Here is a 15,443-nt window from a genome sequence, read left to right on the forward strand (position 1 = left end):
AAACCATAAATTAGATTTTATACCCACATATATGAAGGATTGATCCATTTAGATCAGATTTATGAAATCATGACTTATCATGAATCATGATTATGTTTAAAGCTAGGTTATATATATACTACAAGAGATAATATTATAAATAAAAATTGTATTATTATTGTTCTCTATTTAAAAACGTCATCTGTAAAAAGATAATATATTATAATTCAATATCTGCTTCATGAAAGTATCAAAAACTCCAGATGTTTTGAATTTATAATAAAAATTAATAAAAGAAAAAAGAATTGAAAAATTGTAATTAATCATAATATAAAAAAACTCAAACTTGGGATATTAAAAACTAAACGTCAACAGCTTGTATACAAATTGTTTCTTTGTTTGTTTTTGAACTTTTATAGTGAAGGGGTAGTTAATCATGAAAATTTAAACAATTTATTTGAAACTGATTGAATATTATGTTTTTCTGTTGAATCATTTGGTAAAATTGATGATTCTGTTAAATCTTCATCTGTATCTTCATGAGGAATAACACCTAATTTTTCAGCTTCTGATCTTGTAAATGTATGATATATATCATATTCATCAATTTCTCCAATTCCTGGTGGTGGTGCAAAATAATTTATAATAACATGAACTATAAATGCAATTGCATAACCAACAATAAATGAAATATAAAAAATCTTAATTGCTCCTGTTGGAACTTTACCTTCTAATGCAGGATTTACAGATGGGAATCCAACAATACCTGGAACAAATCCACAAATCCATGAAACATAAGCTCTCCAATTAAAACCATGCCAAAACCAATAAATTGAATCCTTTTCAGCTCTATATAAATCACTTAATTTTAATTTTTGCTTTCTAACAAAATAATAATCTGCAGTGAAAACACCAATCATTGGTCCAAAGAAACAACCATATGAACCTAAAACATTAGTGAAAACTGATGCTTTAGCAATAATTTGCCATGGTTGAATAACAATTGAAATAATCATAATAATATAAGCACCTCTTCTAATATTAATCCATTTTGGTGCAATTGCAACAAGATCAATACCACCAGAAACACCATTATCAATAACATTTAAACCTAAAGTTGCAATGAAGAATCCCAAAGATGCAAAAAATGCTGCACAACGTGATCTTGCATTATAATGACCTAACCATTGTTCAATAATATTTGGTGGATTCCATAAACCTAATTCTGCAACATCACCATAAGTTTTAGCAGAAGCAGAAGTACCTAAAACACCAAATAATGGAACTATAGTACCCAAGATTAAAATTGCAAATGCTTGACCCCAAATTTGTTTACCTGGTTTTCTTGCAAATCTTGAAAAATCTGGTTGATTTGCTAAACCAACTGCAAATGCATTAATAACAACATTAATACCATGCATAAAACTCATACCTAATTCAGCACCTGGTTTAGCAGTTGATGAAGAATGTAATAAATCACCACCTCCATGAGCTTGAACCATTGCACCAATTGCAACACCAAAAATTGTAAAGAATGAAATAATAGTGAAAAACTTAAATGGTTTATTTAATTTTTCTGGTTTAATATATAAAAATGGAATTGAGACAACATGGAAAATAACAAATCCTGTAAATTGTTTTGTTGTCATTGGTAAACTATCAGGGAAATGATTTGGTAATCTATTAAAAGTTGGAAAAATTGATGATAATAAAGTTGAAATTAATTGAGCACAAGTAAATGATTGAACTGAATACCAAACACAACATAAAACAATTCTTTGAATTAAAGCTAAAAATGAACCCAACATACCAAATGTATATCTACCATAAACTGGATAACCAACATGCCAAACTGCACCACCCCAACCATGAGATAAAGCAATACCAAAGATTAAAAATTTAGCTAAAATAATACAAATCATAGATTGCCATACATTTAAACCTAATGCTAATAATGATGAACATGATTGCCATGAAGTTATACTTAAAGACATTAAATTCCAAAAACCTAAGAAATCAACATGACCCCAAGTTCTTCTACTTGGTGGTAAACAAATAACATCTGGAGATTTCCAATTATCAGTCTTTACTGTATCTGAATCTTTAATCTTTATTTTATTAACGATTCCTCTAAAGGTAACCATTTTGAATCAAAGTGTTTTATGCTATTGCACTAGATTCTTTTTATGTCCCACACTTTATTTTGAGGTACCCTTTTCTTATTTTGAAGTAAGTTTATAATATTATAATAATATAAATATCCTTTAACCTTTCAACTTTGAAATTTATTTTATATTTTTAATTTGCCCACAGACGTTGTCAAAAATAAATTTGATTGTTTTGATGGGTGAACTTTTTCTTATAAATATGTATAAAGTGTTAAAAAAACTTCAAAAATAATCTCGATTTTGAAATATCAGATCTTAAGATTCTTGACTTCAGAATAACAAAAAAAAGGGAAAGATCTTTGATTTTATAATAGATTTTAAAAGTTGTTGAAAGAGGTACTAATTGGAAAAAGTTTATACCCAAATTTACAAAATAAAGTGATTTTTGAAAAGTTCATAGACCCTTTGCAGGTTTAAATCTAAGGACTTTTCTAAAGAAGTTGTGTAATTTTCAACTGTCAAATTCTTATTTTTTTAGTGAGACTAGGACCAAATTTGGGAATTTAATTAAAGATTTGCAGCTTTTAGAGATTTGATTGGACAATGTTTGTGAATTCGCCTCCAGATTCTGATGGCCCATGGGCAGCCCACGCGAAAATCAAACGAACGTCGAACGTCGAACGAAGAGCAGTTTGATACGGTAGGCGGTAGGCTGGCCGGCTGCCTGTCAGTTAGGCAGCTTACGTACTTGCAACCAGTGAACAAGTTTACGAAAGATACACGCCTTAGTCTTTAAACTTGTCTTGTTTATAATCAACACAATTAATTGGAGCGTTATTAAACCGTTAAGATAGATCTATATAATTAATTCCTTTGTGTACAATTCTGTTCAAGTTTTCTATTATTCTAAAATATACTAGAATGTCTCTTTATTGTTGCTATATAAAAGTCTATCAGTTGATTCCTGTCAAATTATAATAGCTTTGAACAATGCACGCAACACCTTCAGCTTATAAAAATTCTGTGGAATCCATTGGAGTCCATTAAGGCATACCTGAATATGTGCAACCACGAGTAAGAGAAGAATGTACTCTTGTACTATGTTCTTACTTTCAAAACGTGTAATACTTAAATGATCATACTGATATGATCTAGTATTTTCTACCTAGCTCTATCTAGCTATGATATTATATAGACAGTCAATGTTAATCTGGATACAAATTAGCTTTATAATCCTATATGAAATTTTGTATACTGACCACGACAATTTAGTCCCACTTGACTCTTGAGAATTTGAGGTTTGATCATGAATTATTTTGCAAGTACAATTGTACTTACCTTTGTCCCTTATAATCCTCAATGTTACTCAGGCTGAAAAAACATTTCACTACCTGTTAGAGATAAAACCTTAAATAGCCATTACACAAATTGGAAGTTATCCGTTAAAATTGATACTACAACTTCTTATGATTTGAGTTAAATTTAACAATAGACTTCATGAGCGCCTGTGATCATTTTATGGATCATATATTGGTTGTCCATTTCTCAACAGCTTGTTAATATGGGGTTTATAATAGGGTATCACTTAATGGTGGCTCGTGAGTTCCAAATTGATTTGTTTGATTTTATTCAAAAGATAGCTAAAACCTATACTCTATATTTACCCATGACTTGTTCTTATAATACATACCATCACTTCAACCCATTTATATATCTGAATTACCAGCTTCATCAACAGTTAAGGACTTCGACTTTAAAGTCTTCTTCTCATCGAAAAAGCTAGACCAAGGATGTCAATTTTCAAATGACACGTCTGAATTCATTGGCCCACATCATGCATTCATGATATTTGCATACAATTATACGTAAATTTTAAAAGCTTTTATAACCGATTTGAACAATTTTAAGATCCAAGTCTCAAATATTTCTTATCTAGTGATTGTCGATCATTGGTTGCTTAATAAGTTGGGACTTACCATACTTTTGTACTTAAAACTTATAACAACTTGTTCTACAAAACTAATTAATGAACTACTTCTTTGTTAAAATTTTTAACTTTTTACTTTATGGTATTACAGATGAACAACACTGGGAAATATATATTAGACACACCAGTCAGTCACTAGACAATGGTCAGTGGAAACTGGTGTCATATATACATGTCCAATAGTGTTTCAGAAGTTAAATCATTTGAAGTCGTTTGTCGTATGAAGTTTGAACAAATAATAGTTTCCTAACGTCTTCTATTCACAATGGGTACCATATATTATAAAGGGAAATGATTTTTATACGACTAGTTATAGGTCTAAATATTTGAGTTATCTTGTTGTGATTACTGAGTTCAAGTTAATAGTATAGTCGCATTAAACTTAAACTACATATCATCAAGCATAAGATATTATACATATTGAACAATCATGTGAAAGATATTTAATATTAATTAATCAATTAATCTCAATAGCACAACTTCTCTAGCATATAAATCAGCCTATATTAGGCTAAGGGTTGGATTCATTATATGTTGTCATCAGCCAATTTAAGCGATTTAACGTTAGGTTATCTCTAGATCTCAATCATGTATATCATTGACAACTTCAGGATACATTAAAGAACAATAATAGTATGAGACATACCTTCTAGGCCAATTAAATAGAACACATTAATACAACGTTGTTATAAGCTCTATATATATCTACTTAATTCAATTTTATCATTTCTAGTTTTATCATGGTATCAGATATATAGAGCTGATCAATACTGCTCATATTTCCACCATATTACTAGTACCGTTATGATATACGTCTAATTTTAATGCTAGCTCAATTATATATAAATGATCTTTTTAAATTATAATTGCCCATAAGTACTTAATATAATGATATTCAAATAATGATAATATCTTCTAAGTCAATTTGTAATATTTAAATTATTAATAGTACGTATGAGGAATTCACTGGATCATAAATATCTAGCTCATCATTACATATAAGATTATAGACAGCGCCTAGTAATTTGATTTATGTTGTACGTTTCATGAGATCATAGATCAACAGATACTAGTATATACTGTTCCTGATTTCCGACTCTAATTAAACATCCTGACCCAAAAATTCTACTGCTCATGCATGAATAACCCAGAAATACAATTGTGCCTCAAATATTTTATACAGCTAGTTATAATCTCATGGTAAGTTGCAAGTTGCAAACTCGTCCTAACGTAATTAGGATTAAATAGAAAGTTGAAGAAACTGTTGTTGCATATATAAATCATTCGATTTTTATGTATGTTCCTTTAACTATAAGATCAACTTCAATTGCTTGATTTGCATCAACCTATAAGCGAAAATTATACTGGCGTATTGGTGTACTTAGTGATCCTGTGTCCTGACATTTGAAACTTGAAGACTGTTGAGCTGCACAGAAAGTATACATCAGATCAAGTACAGAACATATAATAATTCGGTTGGTACTTGATTCTCGAGTCTTGAGAGTTGAGATCATGAGTATTAGATGCAACCAACTCAAATTCCATTCGATATAATGATATATGATATCTCAAAATTCCATTATGTTACATGAAAATAACGGTTAATTATCGGTTAATCTAACTCGTTATAAGTTGTAACACGAATATAAGATTTGTAACCCTTGCTCATTTCCTCATTTACATGTGTGGATAGAATTGCGAGCTTCATGAATGTTCATCTTAAGCTGAAAGCCTGAAACCTGAGACAAGGTTATTGTCAAGTTTTCAACACATCATGTATATAGGAGTGGATACAAGCTGTCAAGTATATTAATCAAAATGAGGTAACTTGAGGCTACCGATTTGACATCTTAATGCAGAAGAGGTTAGAACTCGACCATGAGTTCTTCATGTCTTTCATACGATAACAAGTTACAAATTACAAGGTAAACGACCTGTGTTTTACTTCAGTATTCCGTTTTCAAAGAGTTCTTAACTCAGAATTCAGAAAATTTGACTCCTTTTGGATCTCTGAGATTCATCAGTGAACCAATCTACGTACGTATTTACAAAAATAGTAAAAGCCATTTCAGATCTTACAAATTTCCTACCTACATGTCACGCTACTTACCTATTACGGTTATCCTCGCAAAGTAAGCAGATAACCGAATGCCGACATGGAATAGATTTTCGGATTTGTGCTGATTGAAGGTGATGCCGCTTTTTAGAGTTTTGACGGACTCGGATTTGAATATGTGATGATGCTTTCAAAAACTCAAATCATAGAGATCTACGTACAGATACCTAAATTCGAATCAAACTATTCAGGAAACAGGAAGCAGTGTTCACCGATTCTTGATAACAAAAGATGAATCTTGGAAGCTTATAGTTTGTGCTATATAGGCCTAGACAGGCTACTAGTAGATGTTAATTGATTTTGGATTTTAATGTCGATCTCCGCGGTGAGGTTATTCGAAAGAATATTCGATTAACTAGTACAGGTTGTAAGTACGCGTGTAATGGATTAACTTTGAGTATAGTACTCATCTAGACTTCTAGTCTCAATTATATAGAATCATACTTAATAAAATCATCACAATTCCAGATCCCAGATCCCAGCAGAAGAAATATACACGTTAGTGATTAGCTATATTTAGAAGATGAATACCAGACTGATACTGGTAACTGCATACGCACATATAAAAATACGCCACATATCTTATATTTTTACCGAGGCATACATATTCGATCAAATTATTGTGCGTCTGTAGTACTATACCATTTACTATATACTATTATACATACTATATACTATACTATATATTATACTATATACTAGTTGTATACACAATTTTTAGACCGTATTACTTCTACAGCTCTTCATTAGTATTTTTCATGCCTTTGGATGCTGTCACAGCTCACAAGTCAAAGCTCTATCAAAAGGATCGCTTTGATCACATGGCCTTGGTGGACAATATGGCCTATATCACAATAATATTATATAGCTCAATATTATAATTATAATTCTGTTTGATCAAGCTTGAAATACGATTATTGTATATATATATATATTAATCGACGTCGATGAGCTTGTCGACAATATAGTTGTTTGTAGTACTAGAGCAGCTTATATATTAATATAATATTTCAGATATATATATACAATATTAGCTAGCAGCTCTACGCGTTTACAATTAAAATATTATGGATCAACTAGTCCTGACAGTCGATATAATATTTCAAACAAGCTTGCGCTATAGAGACAATGCGCGCCATTCGATAATCCAGCAGTTATATATTATAATTAAGCTATCTAATATTTATGAAATTTACACTTGATATTCATTATTGTTCAACAATTGAAGCTGATTACACGTACGCGTCGGATCGAGCAGTTTAAACAGCTCATGGACATGCTGAATTAATAATACATATTATTGATTTCATATATAAGCTATTTCACGTAATGAAAATTAACTATCTTCATGGTTCAGTTCAGCTGATCGTGCAGTATCTTAAACATTTCGGACCGGTACCTTTTTATAAGTGAAATTATGCTAGGAATATTCATAGTTTTAACTTGGAACAATTGCTACTTGTTAGGTATCAGCTACCAGAAGCTTTTACGAACATATAACTCAAGTTTCCTTGTCTTGAATCGTTCACGACTATTACCTTCCATAACGTTCCAAGACATAGTTTTGAATCATAGATGTTAGACAATAAAGGCACTAGATTTCAACATAGTAGTAATATGAATAATATTGTACATTGAATTTAAAGCTCAATGGCTACTGGTGATATAATAAATATATCAGATATATACAAGTTTCAACAATATTCAGGGATCATGTAATTTTGTATTAATTATATCGAAGGTTAAAATTGCGGAAATTGATTAACTTCACGGCACATTCGTGCAAAATTCAAATCCACTAAATATGAAACTTGCGGACTTTGACCGTTTCGATTCGGAAATGTGCATACGTACAGGAAAAATAAGATAAACTGGCGAAGAAGTGTTTAATAGTAAGGGGTTAAAGCATTTGTTTGAACGTTTTATGCACCCTTTGAACTGTTGAATGTGTAAGATGTACTCTGTAAAGGTTTAATTTAGATAACTTTGCGAACAGTTTTTTAATTAATATTATCATATCCGCAAAACTTCTCCATATATATATAATCAGATATCCCTATATATATTGTTTGCAAATATATCAATCTTACCCCAATTATAATTTTTTCACGTCTTCATCAACAAAGCTATCAGTGCAAAGAGTACCTCAGGAGTCAAGACTAATAGTATACAGTTTCAAAGTTCCCACAATATCCATTATATTTGAATCTGCATCAGTTCATTGATCAAATCAACAGCTTTAAAATACTGAATCTTTCACGATATATCAACGTCTTAGAATCAATTATCAATAGATTCAACGTCTACATCATCATCGAGATTTAATTTTTTCTGTTATAAACCGTTCGGAAGTTATTTCATAGTCGCCGATTCAAGGAAGAAATTTTAGTAAAGGTGCATGGCTTGCAAAAAGAAAATAAAGAATCCTAAAATCGCGGTTCAAACTTTAAGTTTAATACAAAAGAACGGATATTATCTATTTGAGACAAGATTATATTTCCTTTTGCTCATCAAGAAAGTTTAACAATACAACTATCAAGTTATAAAATCATCAGGAATTCCTTTAACATCCATCTCATTATTGAATTTTATACCATTAGAGTATAAATTATTACAGAAGTCACAAGAATCTACGCGGAGCGCGAACCACAATCAAAAAGATCAACATAGATTACAAATACAACATGTCAGTATCAGAAACCATAACAACTTTAGTTCATGAAATTCACAACTTGAAAGAATTTGAAGAAATAATACAGAAAGAAGAATTATTTGTTCTTGATTTCTATTCAACACAATGTCCTCCATGTGATGTAAGTTTGATTTTTTCTTTTGAAGCTAGGTTTAGCTAAAAAAAATTGCTGCTTTGAATTATTGTTGGGAATTTCATGTACTGACTTCTCATGAGGCATCTAAATTTTAGGCAGACAGACTTTTAATTTATGATATATTGGCAGAACTAATTACTAACATTCATATAGGTTGTTGCTCCTTTATACAAAAAATTAGCTGAAAAATATACCAATGCTAAATTTTATAAAATCAATGGTCTTGATCCAGAAGGTCTCATAGTACAAAAATCCATAGATGTTGTTTGGTGGCCTACATTTGTTATTTACAAAAATGGGAAAGAAGTATGGAGGGCTAAGATTCCAAATCCACCACAACAATACCCAACTGCTGAACTTGAAGCTGAATTGAAGAAAGTTTATGTTTAAAAAGTATTACATACCGATCAGATGAACGATCTATAGATCATCAGGAAGAAGTTGGAAGAATAACCTGAACACTTTTAATTTGCCTACCATAATGACAATTACTAGCATACTAATTTATAATACTATAACGAAGCACGACATGTCTATTGTAGTCAACACTTCTTGCAATGTTTATTAATTCCCTTTTTCTTGCTTTCTTTTTAGTTTTAGTGTAAAAATTGTGCTGTTTTTTCTTTTCCGCGCCCGTCAAAAAAAATTATTATGGCGGCCTGGAAACTATCAAAGGGAAATATTCGAAAAAATAATAAACTGGAAAGTCAGATTAAGCTGTCACGAACCAAACGATCAACTCAACCAAAAACAATAGCGCTCCATTCATTTTCATTAAGAAACATTCAGATCACAAAGACAAGATGTCAGCACCTTCAGCAAAGTCAGGCGGGAAGAAATCACACGCCTGTGGACCGTGTAGACGACTCAAAAGAAAGTGCGACTTGCAAATACCCTGTGGTACTTGTAAGTCTGGAAGAAATACCAAAATTGATGAATGTTTGGCTACTCCAGCAAAGCCTTTGAATAATATCCAAGAACTCATAGCTCCTAATCTCAAGTTTGGTAGAGTACAGAAAAGGTCGCCTTCAAATAGTGGTATTGGGCATGCAAATTCAATTTCAAGTACTAATTCAGCTTCAACTTCAAATTCAAATTCACCAAATGTCAACAAAAGGCAAAGAGCATCAAGTAGCTCAATCAAAAATGAAAGAAACAATAGTGATGCTTTCCTATCAAGTGGTAATTTTGGTTCCTTTAATTTAAATAAATCAAATAAAGTAATTCAAGAAAGTCCTGGAAGTGATCATCAAGTTTACTCTGATTCACGATCATCTGCACAAACGAGTGTCCCAGTTAACATTCAACCTTTACAACAACAACCTCAGGTGCTACAGAATACACAGTTGAATCAACAACAACAAATACCACAACAACCAGCACAAGTTCATCAACCTTCAAACTCACCATATCAACAATTTCAATATCAAAATTCTTCAATCCCAGTCCAACGTCTGTCATTTAGTCAACAGGGCTTAATTCAGCAGTCCCACCACCAACATCAGCAGTCACCTAATCCTGCAATAATACCGCAACATACACAACCGCAGTTTCAAGTACCACAAGTACATCAACCTAGCGTCTCACATAGACTATCACAAAGTGATACTTCACATCTACAACAACCTATAAATCAACAGCAGCTACAGGTTCTACAACAGCCCCAACCTCAGTTACCCATACAACCTGTTTTCACCGGTGTTCAAAACGATCTCGTGAAAAAGCAAATGGAGGAACAATCTTTGAAAATTCAAACGTTGGAAAATGAAAACGCACAGTTTAAAAGCCACGTTCAACAATTACAAAATCAATTAGAAAAAGTTTCTAAAGCTTTACCTACACCACCAAGTACGGGCTCGGAAAACATGAATTCTAAAAATGAATTCAAATTGAAATTTTTGGAGTTATTACCTTCTCAAATTCAAACCACTGTTTTAGTTAATTTTTATCTTCAAAATATTGATTATATTTATCATCCTTTACATCATCCTTCTTTTAGAAAAGAATGTGAAGAATTTTGGAAAAATCAAGAAGATGTTGATATTGGTTGGTTAGCCGTTTTATTCATGGTTCTTTCATTAGCTGCTATTCATTTACCTAAAGGTTTAATTAATATATCACATCAGGAGATTGAAAAATCCCATAAAACTTGGTTCAAAGCAAGTCGTGAATGTATTACACAATGGGATGAATCTCGTAAAGATCCTAAAGAGTTTAATATTTATACTTTACAATGTTTTTCTTTATGTCAATTATATTTTTATGCTACAAAAAGAGCTGAAGCTTTAAATGAACTTTTAGAAAAAGCTATAAAGGATTGTTTAGCAATGGGCTTAGATAAAGATGATGCCAATAATCCAAATTTATTAGAAACTCAAATGAAAAGAAGACTTTGGTGGGATATTGTTGGGTGTGATTCATTCAGAGCTTTATCACTTGGTGTTAAACCTTTGGTGAACTCTTATAGTAGCACTGTCCCATTACCTGCTAATTCAAATGATGCAGATATAACACCTACCTCAATAAAGATTCGTTCAAATTCAATTGCAACTGATAATTCCTTCAATATTTATCGTGCAGAAATGATGAGAATTTTAAACGGTATTTATGAAAAAGAACATGAAGCTCAAGAAAGTAACAATGGATTGAAAACGAATTTGGATAAAGTTGAAGACAAAATTTTCAAAGGTTTGATTGAAATTGATATAGAACTTTGTAGTACTTTCAAAGGTTGGTTTTTTCAAATTGATAAAGTTGGTAATTTACCAAATACAAATGATCCAAAAATTCAATTTCAACATCATATGTTACATATTTGTATTTGTATTCATAGATTCAGAATTTATCAAAATTATTTATCCAATGGTATTCCAATTGCTTGGGAAGTTGGTGTTACCTCTGCAAGAGCCATGTTTCAAGTTTATAAAAGGTTGAGAAAAATTTATGATTTGAAAAATCCTTTATTCTTAGCACAAATTCATCAAGCCTTTACTGGTTCTATTATTCAATCCATGTTGCTATTACTGAATCATAAAATTGCTTTACAAGATCAAAGTGCTTTATATAATGATATTGATTGGATGTTGAAAGATTTGGAAGTTTTGGGTAGAGATGTTTTCATTTTAAAACCTGAAGTCTTGAAGGAAAGTTTCAAAGTTTTAAATGCATTGAGAAAAAGTATTAATAAAAAATTGGTTGATTTGGAAAAAGATCAAAAAGATATTGTTTCTAATGTCTTTGGTGGTAAAGATATGACTGAAAATTATTTGCAAAAATGTACTGTGTCTTTTATTATTGATAAAGTTGATAGAAAAGCTAGTCAAGATTTACCAGCTGCTGAAGAAGGTACATTTGATTTCAAAAATCAATTGGGTACATTGGTTGATTCTGAATTAATTCAACAATCTGTTCAAAAATTTGAACATTTAAGAAATTTTTTGAAACCAGAAAATCAACAACATAATGATAATCTTGAAAAGCAAATTAAAACTATGAAATCGCAAGCTGAAAAAAAGAAAAAGAATTCACAAGATGATTCTAAACAACTTCAATCATCATCACAAAGTTATACTCCAAATGATAATCCATTAATTGCAAATTCACAATTTATGATGAATCAAACGTTCCCATTATCACAAGAAGCAACTCAACCTGCTGATCCAAATAGTTATCCACAACATAATATTTATTCCAATGGTAATAATGGTTACACTAATGGTGATAATGTATCAGGACAACAATTAAATAATGATGCTAATGGGGCCACTGACGGAGGATTTGTTAGACAAACAACACCATTTGATATGGGATTTGTTGGAATTGATGCATTTTGGAATGATGTTGGTCCTCAAGGTATTGATGAATTGAATAATATGTACTATTCAGAATTTTCAGGTTATAAGATTGTTTGAAATAATTGTGAGTTCAATTTCAAAGGTTACTTTAAGTTTTTTTAATTCAACAAAGGGGTTAGAACTTAGTTCTTAGATAGATATTAGGAGTCAGCTTTCAAGTTCCAGGTCATAAGTTCATGCAAAGTGAAGTATTTCAATTTTTTTATGCTGATATGCGGACAAGTTTCAAGTTCCCAACAAACTGAAAACGAGCGTATATTTTTTTCCCGTTTATTTCTGATTCCTGAACCATACTTTTACGTGGCAAATTGCAATTTGAAAATGAGTGTTATTTTTGTTCCTTTTCTGATGTACAGATTTTAATGATTTATGTTAGATTATGTATTATAGTTAATATTAGAATTTTCAAGCACGGAAGCATTATAAGCTAAGTTATTGTAGCTTATATGTTTGAACATATATGACTAATCATCGTTAAAGCTGGTAAATTGTAACAATTATAACATAACGGAAGCTTTACTAATCATTAAAGCGCTATAATTCCAATATGATATTCCCAAGATCCGGCGATCGATCAGATCTGGTAAGTAAATTATATATGAAAATTGAGTAGCGTAGTTGCGATCGTATATACATAAGATCATCTTATATATAATTACTATATCATATCATATTGTTTATCATGTGTAATTAGCTGGCTATAATCCAGCTATATCCTAGTATATATATACGTTATACCACATCAAATTATGAAAATGTCATACGAGAACCTGTAGGGCATAATTAATATATGTTGCTGATTCCCACGAATATGTAGAGATCTCTATGGATTTGTATATGGATCAGCGTACAAACGGCAATTATCAAGTTGTAACTTTGTATAAGTACCGATCTCCACGTAGTATAATCGAGTTGTGTAGTTTTGGGTTCGAATTATATATACATGTTAAGAGAAAGCTAGATCAGGACCGAATGCAAATTACTCTACAGCAGTACCTATCATCTTTAGCTGCTCTAAAGATCGAATTTATGCAGATAGCTGCTAAAATCATATAATTTCAAGTAAATATATTGTATGATACGTAGCTAGGGTTAATATAGTACTTTCGGTATATATAGAAGAGAAGTGTATATGAATATGTTCAAAGGCGCTTTTAAATATCCTGTTATGAAATTATACAGCAGCTAGTACATTCAATAGCCCTATTTGAAAGCTTCAGTCTAGAATACTGCCAGCTCTTATGTTTATAGATCGGAAGTATACGTACTGGTGACTGGATAAGTAGGATCATTGGTACCTTAAATTTCTGGATATCGCGAACGTTCTGACCATATGGATTTATATTAGTACGTCTTACTGCTGTAAACTATAGTTGTCGTTGTCCAAACTAATCCTTGATTGAGCTATATATACTATATAAACAGATAGTACACTGTACTCTGACCTTTCATAAATTTCAGGAGCAATATTAAATTTACGCGCTGGTTTGACTCCTTGTATCTTATATTGTACGTTACATTGTTACATTAGATGATACATAAAGTGTCATCGAATTACCTCTATGACGAATTAATGGTTGAAGTACAAATCGAATCCGCTATAGGCCGCAGGAGAGGCGGTGTGAAGTGTGTCTTGATTCTTTCTTGAACGCTGGGATCATGGTAAAGCATCAAGTGCCACAGACCCACAAGTTACAACTTACAACTAGTAGTTAATAGTTATGTTATAACAAGTTACTCAACGTCGAAGCTTGAAATGGACTTCTTTCAAGTTCAGCTGTTCTACGCAGACCACCGAGCGGGAGTCAACCAACAGATTTAGCGGAGCAAATCTTATAACAGCCTAACGCTAGGCAGACGCTCTGCACAGCTCGGCAAGAAAGTCTACAAAGCTAACGGTTTTCATGGTTACCAGTTTACAAGTTACAAGGTACAAGTTTACAAGCACAACTTACCAGAGGGGTTCTGGGATCAATGAGACATAGATTCAGGCTTGAATACAACGTTAAAGCTTTGGAAAGCACGGTGTTCCTCTTCTAGAGTATAATTTTCAATAATTGCAAGTTAATGTTCTGGGATCTGTAGCTGACTGTGATATTTTTAAAGAAGATTCTGAAGGACCTTTAGAATTATATATCTGCTGGGCGCCATGATTATAATAGTACAACATACAGAATGCATCTGAACACAATGGACAAGATATATATCTTCATCGCAATTACTGCTGATTTCTCAGTGACTCCTGAGACTGTGTATGGGTTATGAACTTTCTGAGCTTAGCTTAAACAGAATTGCCTTAGACCTCATTTCGTCCCAAAGAAGAATAGCGAGTGAGGCATTGAAAAAGGAAATGTCCGTTTTTGTTGGTTTGATTTTCTTGATCTTGGTTTCTCAGGAAAAAAAATATTGTTTTGATTCCTGAACGTAACAATACGAGATAATAAAGGAACGCCGTTACTAGCTAGTCGTGAATCGTGATTATTTACTGCGTGAATTGAAGTAAAAATCTTAGGCTTAACAGAACAATAACCAGATATCTCAGGCAGATCTCTGTTTTCTTTAATACAACAA

At 31.7% G+C, this 15,443-nt stretch overlaps 3 protein-coding genes across 3 annotated transcripts; 2 read left to right on the forward strand and 1 right to left on the reverse strand.

The window, feature by feature from the left end:
- Positions 1-413: 413 nt before the first annotated feature.
- On the reverse strand, positions 414-2,123 carry BN7_1461 (nucleobase cation symporter-1 family protein; the record flags this gene model as incomplete). The annotated part of the gene is made up of 1 exon (XM_011277918.1): positions 414-2,123. One exon carries the CDS (start codon positions 2,121-2,123, stop codon positions 414-416), a length of 1,710 nt encoding a protein of 569 aa, XP_011276220.1.
- A 6,751-nt stretch (positions 2,124-8,874) lies between these two features.
- BN7_1462 (thioredoxin family protein) lies at positions 8,875-9,408 on the forward strand (the record flags this gene model as incomplete). Its single annotated transcript, XM_011277919.1, has 2 exons — positions 8,875-9,003; positions 9,172-9,408. 2 exons carry the CDS (start codon positions 8,875-8,877, stop codon positions 9,406-9,408), a joined length of 366 nt encoding a protein of 121 aa, XP_011276221.1.
- A 413-nt stretch (positions 9,409-9,821) lies between these two features.
- On the forward strand, positions 9,822-12,929 carry BN7_1463 (uncharacterized protein; the record flags this gene model as incomplete). Its single annotated transcript, XM_011277920.1, has 1 exon — positions 9,822-12,929. One exon carries the CDS (start codon positions 9,822-9,824, stop codon positions 12,927-12,929), a length of 3,108 nt encoding a protein of 1,035 aa, XP_011276222.1.
- Positions 12,930-15,443: the final 2,514 nt, after the last annotated feature.

The sequence above is a fragment of the Wickerhamomyces ciferrii genome, contig 00030 (genome assembly GCF_000313485.1).
Source record: "Wickerhamomyces ciferrii WGS project CAIF00000000 data, strain NRRL Y-1031 F-60-10, contig 00030, whole genome shotgun sequence".
In the NCBI taxonomy this organism is placed as follows: Eukaryota; Fungi; Ascomycota; class Saccharomycetes; order Phaffomycetales; family Wickerhamomycetaceae; genus Hansenula; species Hansenula ciferrii.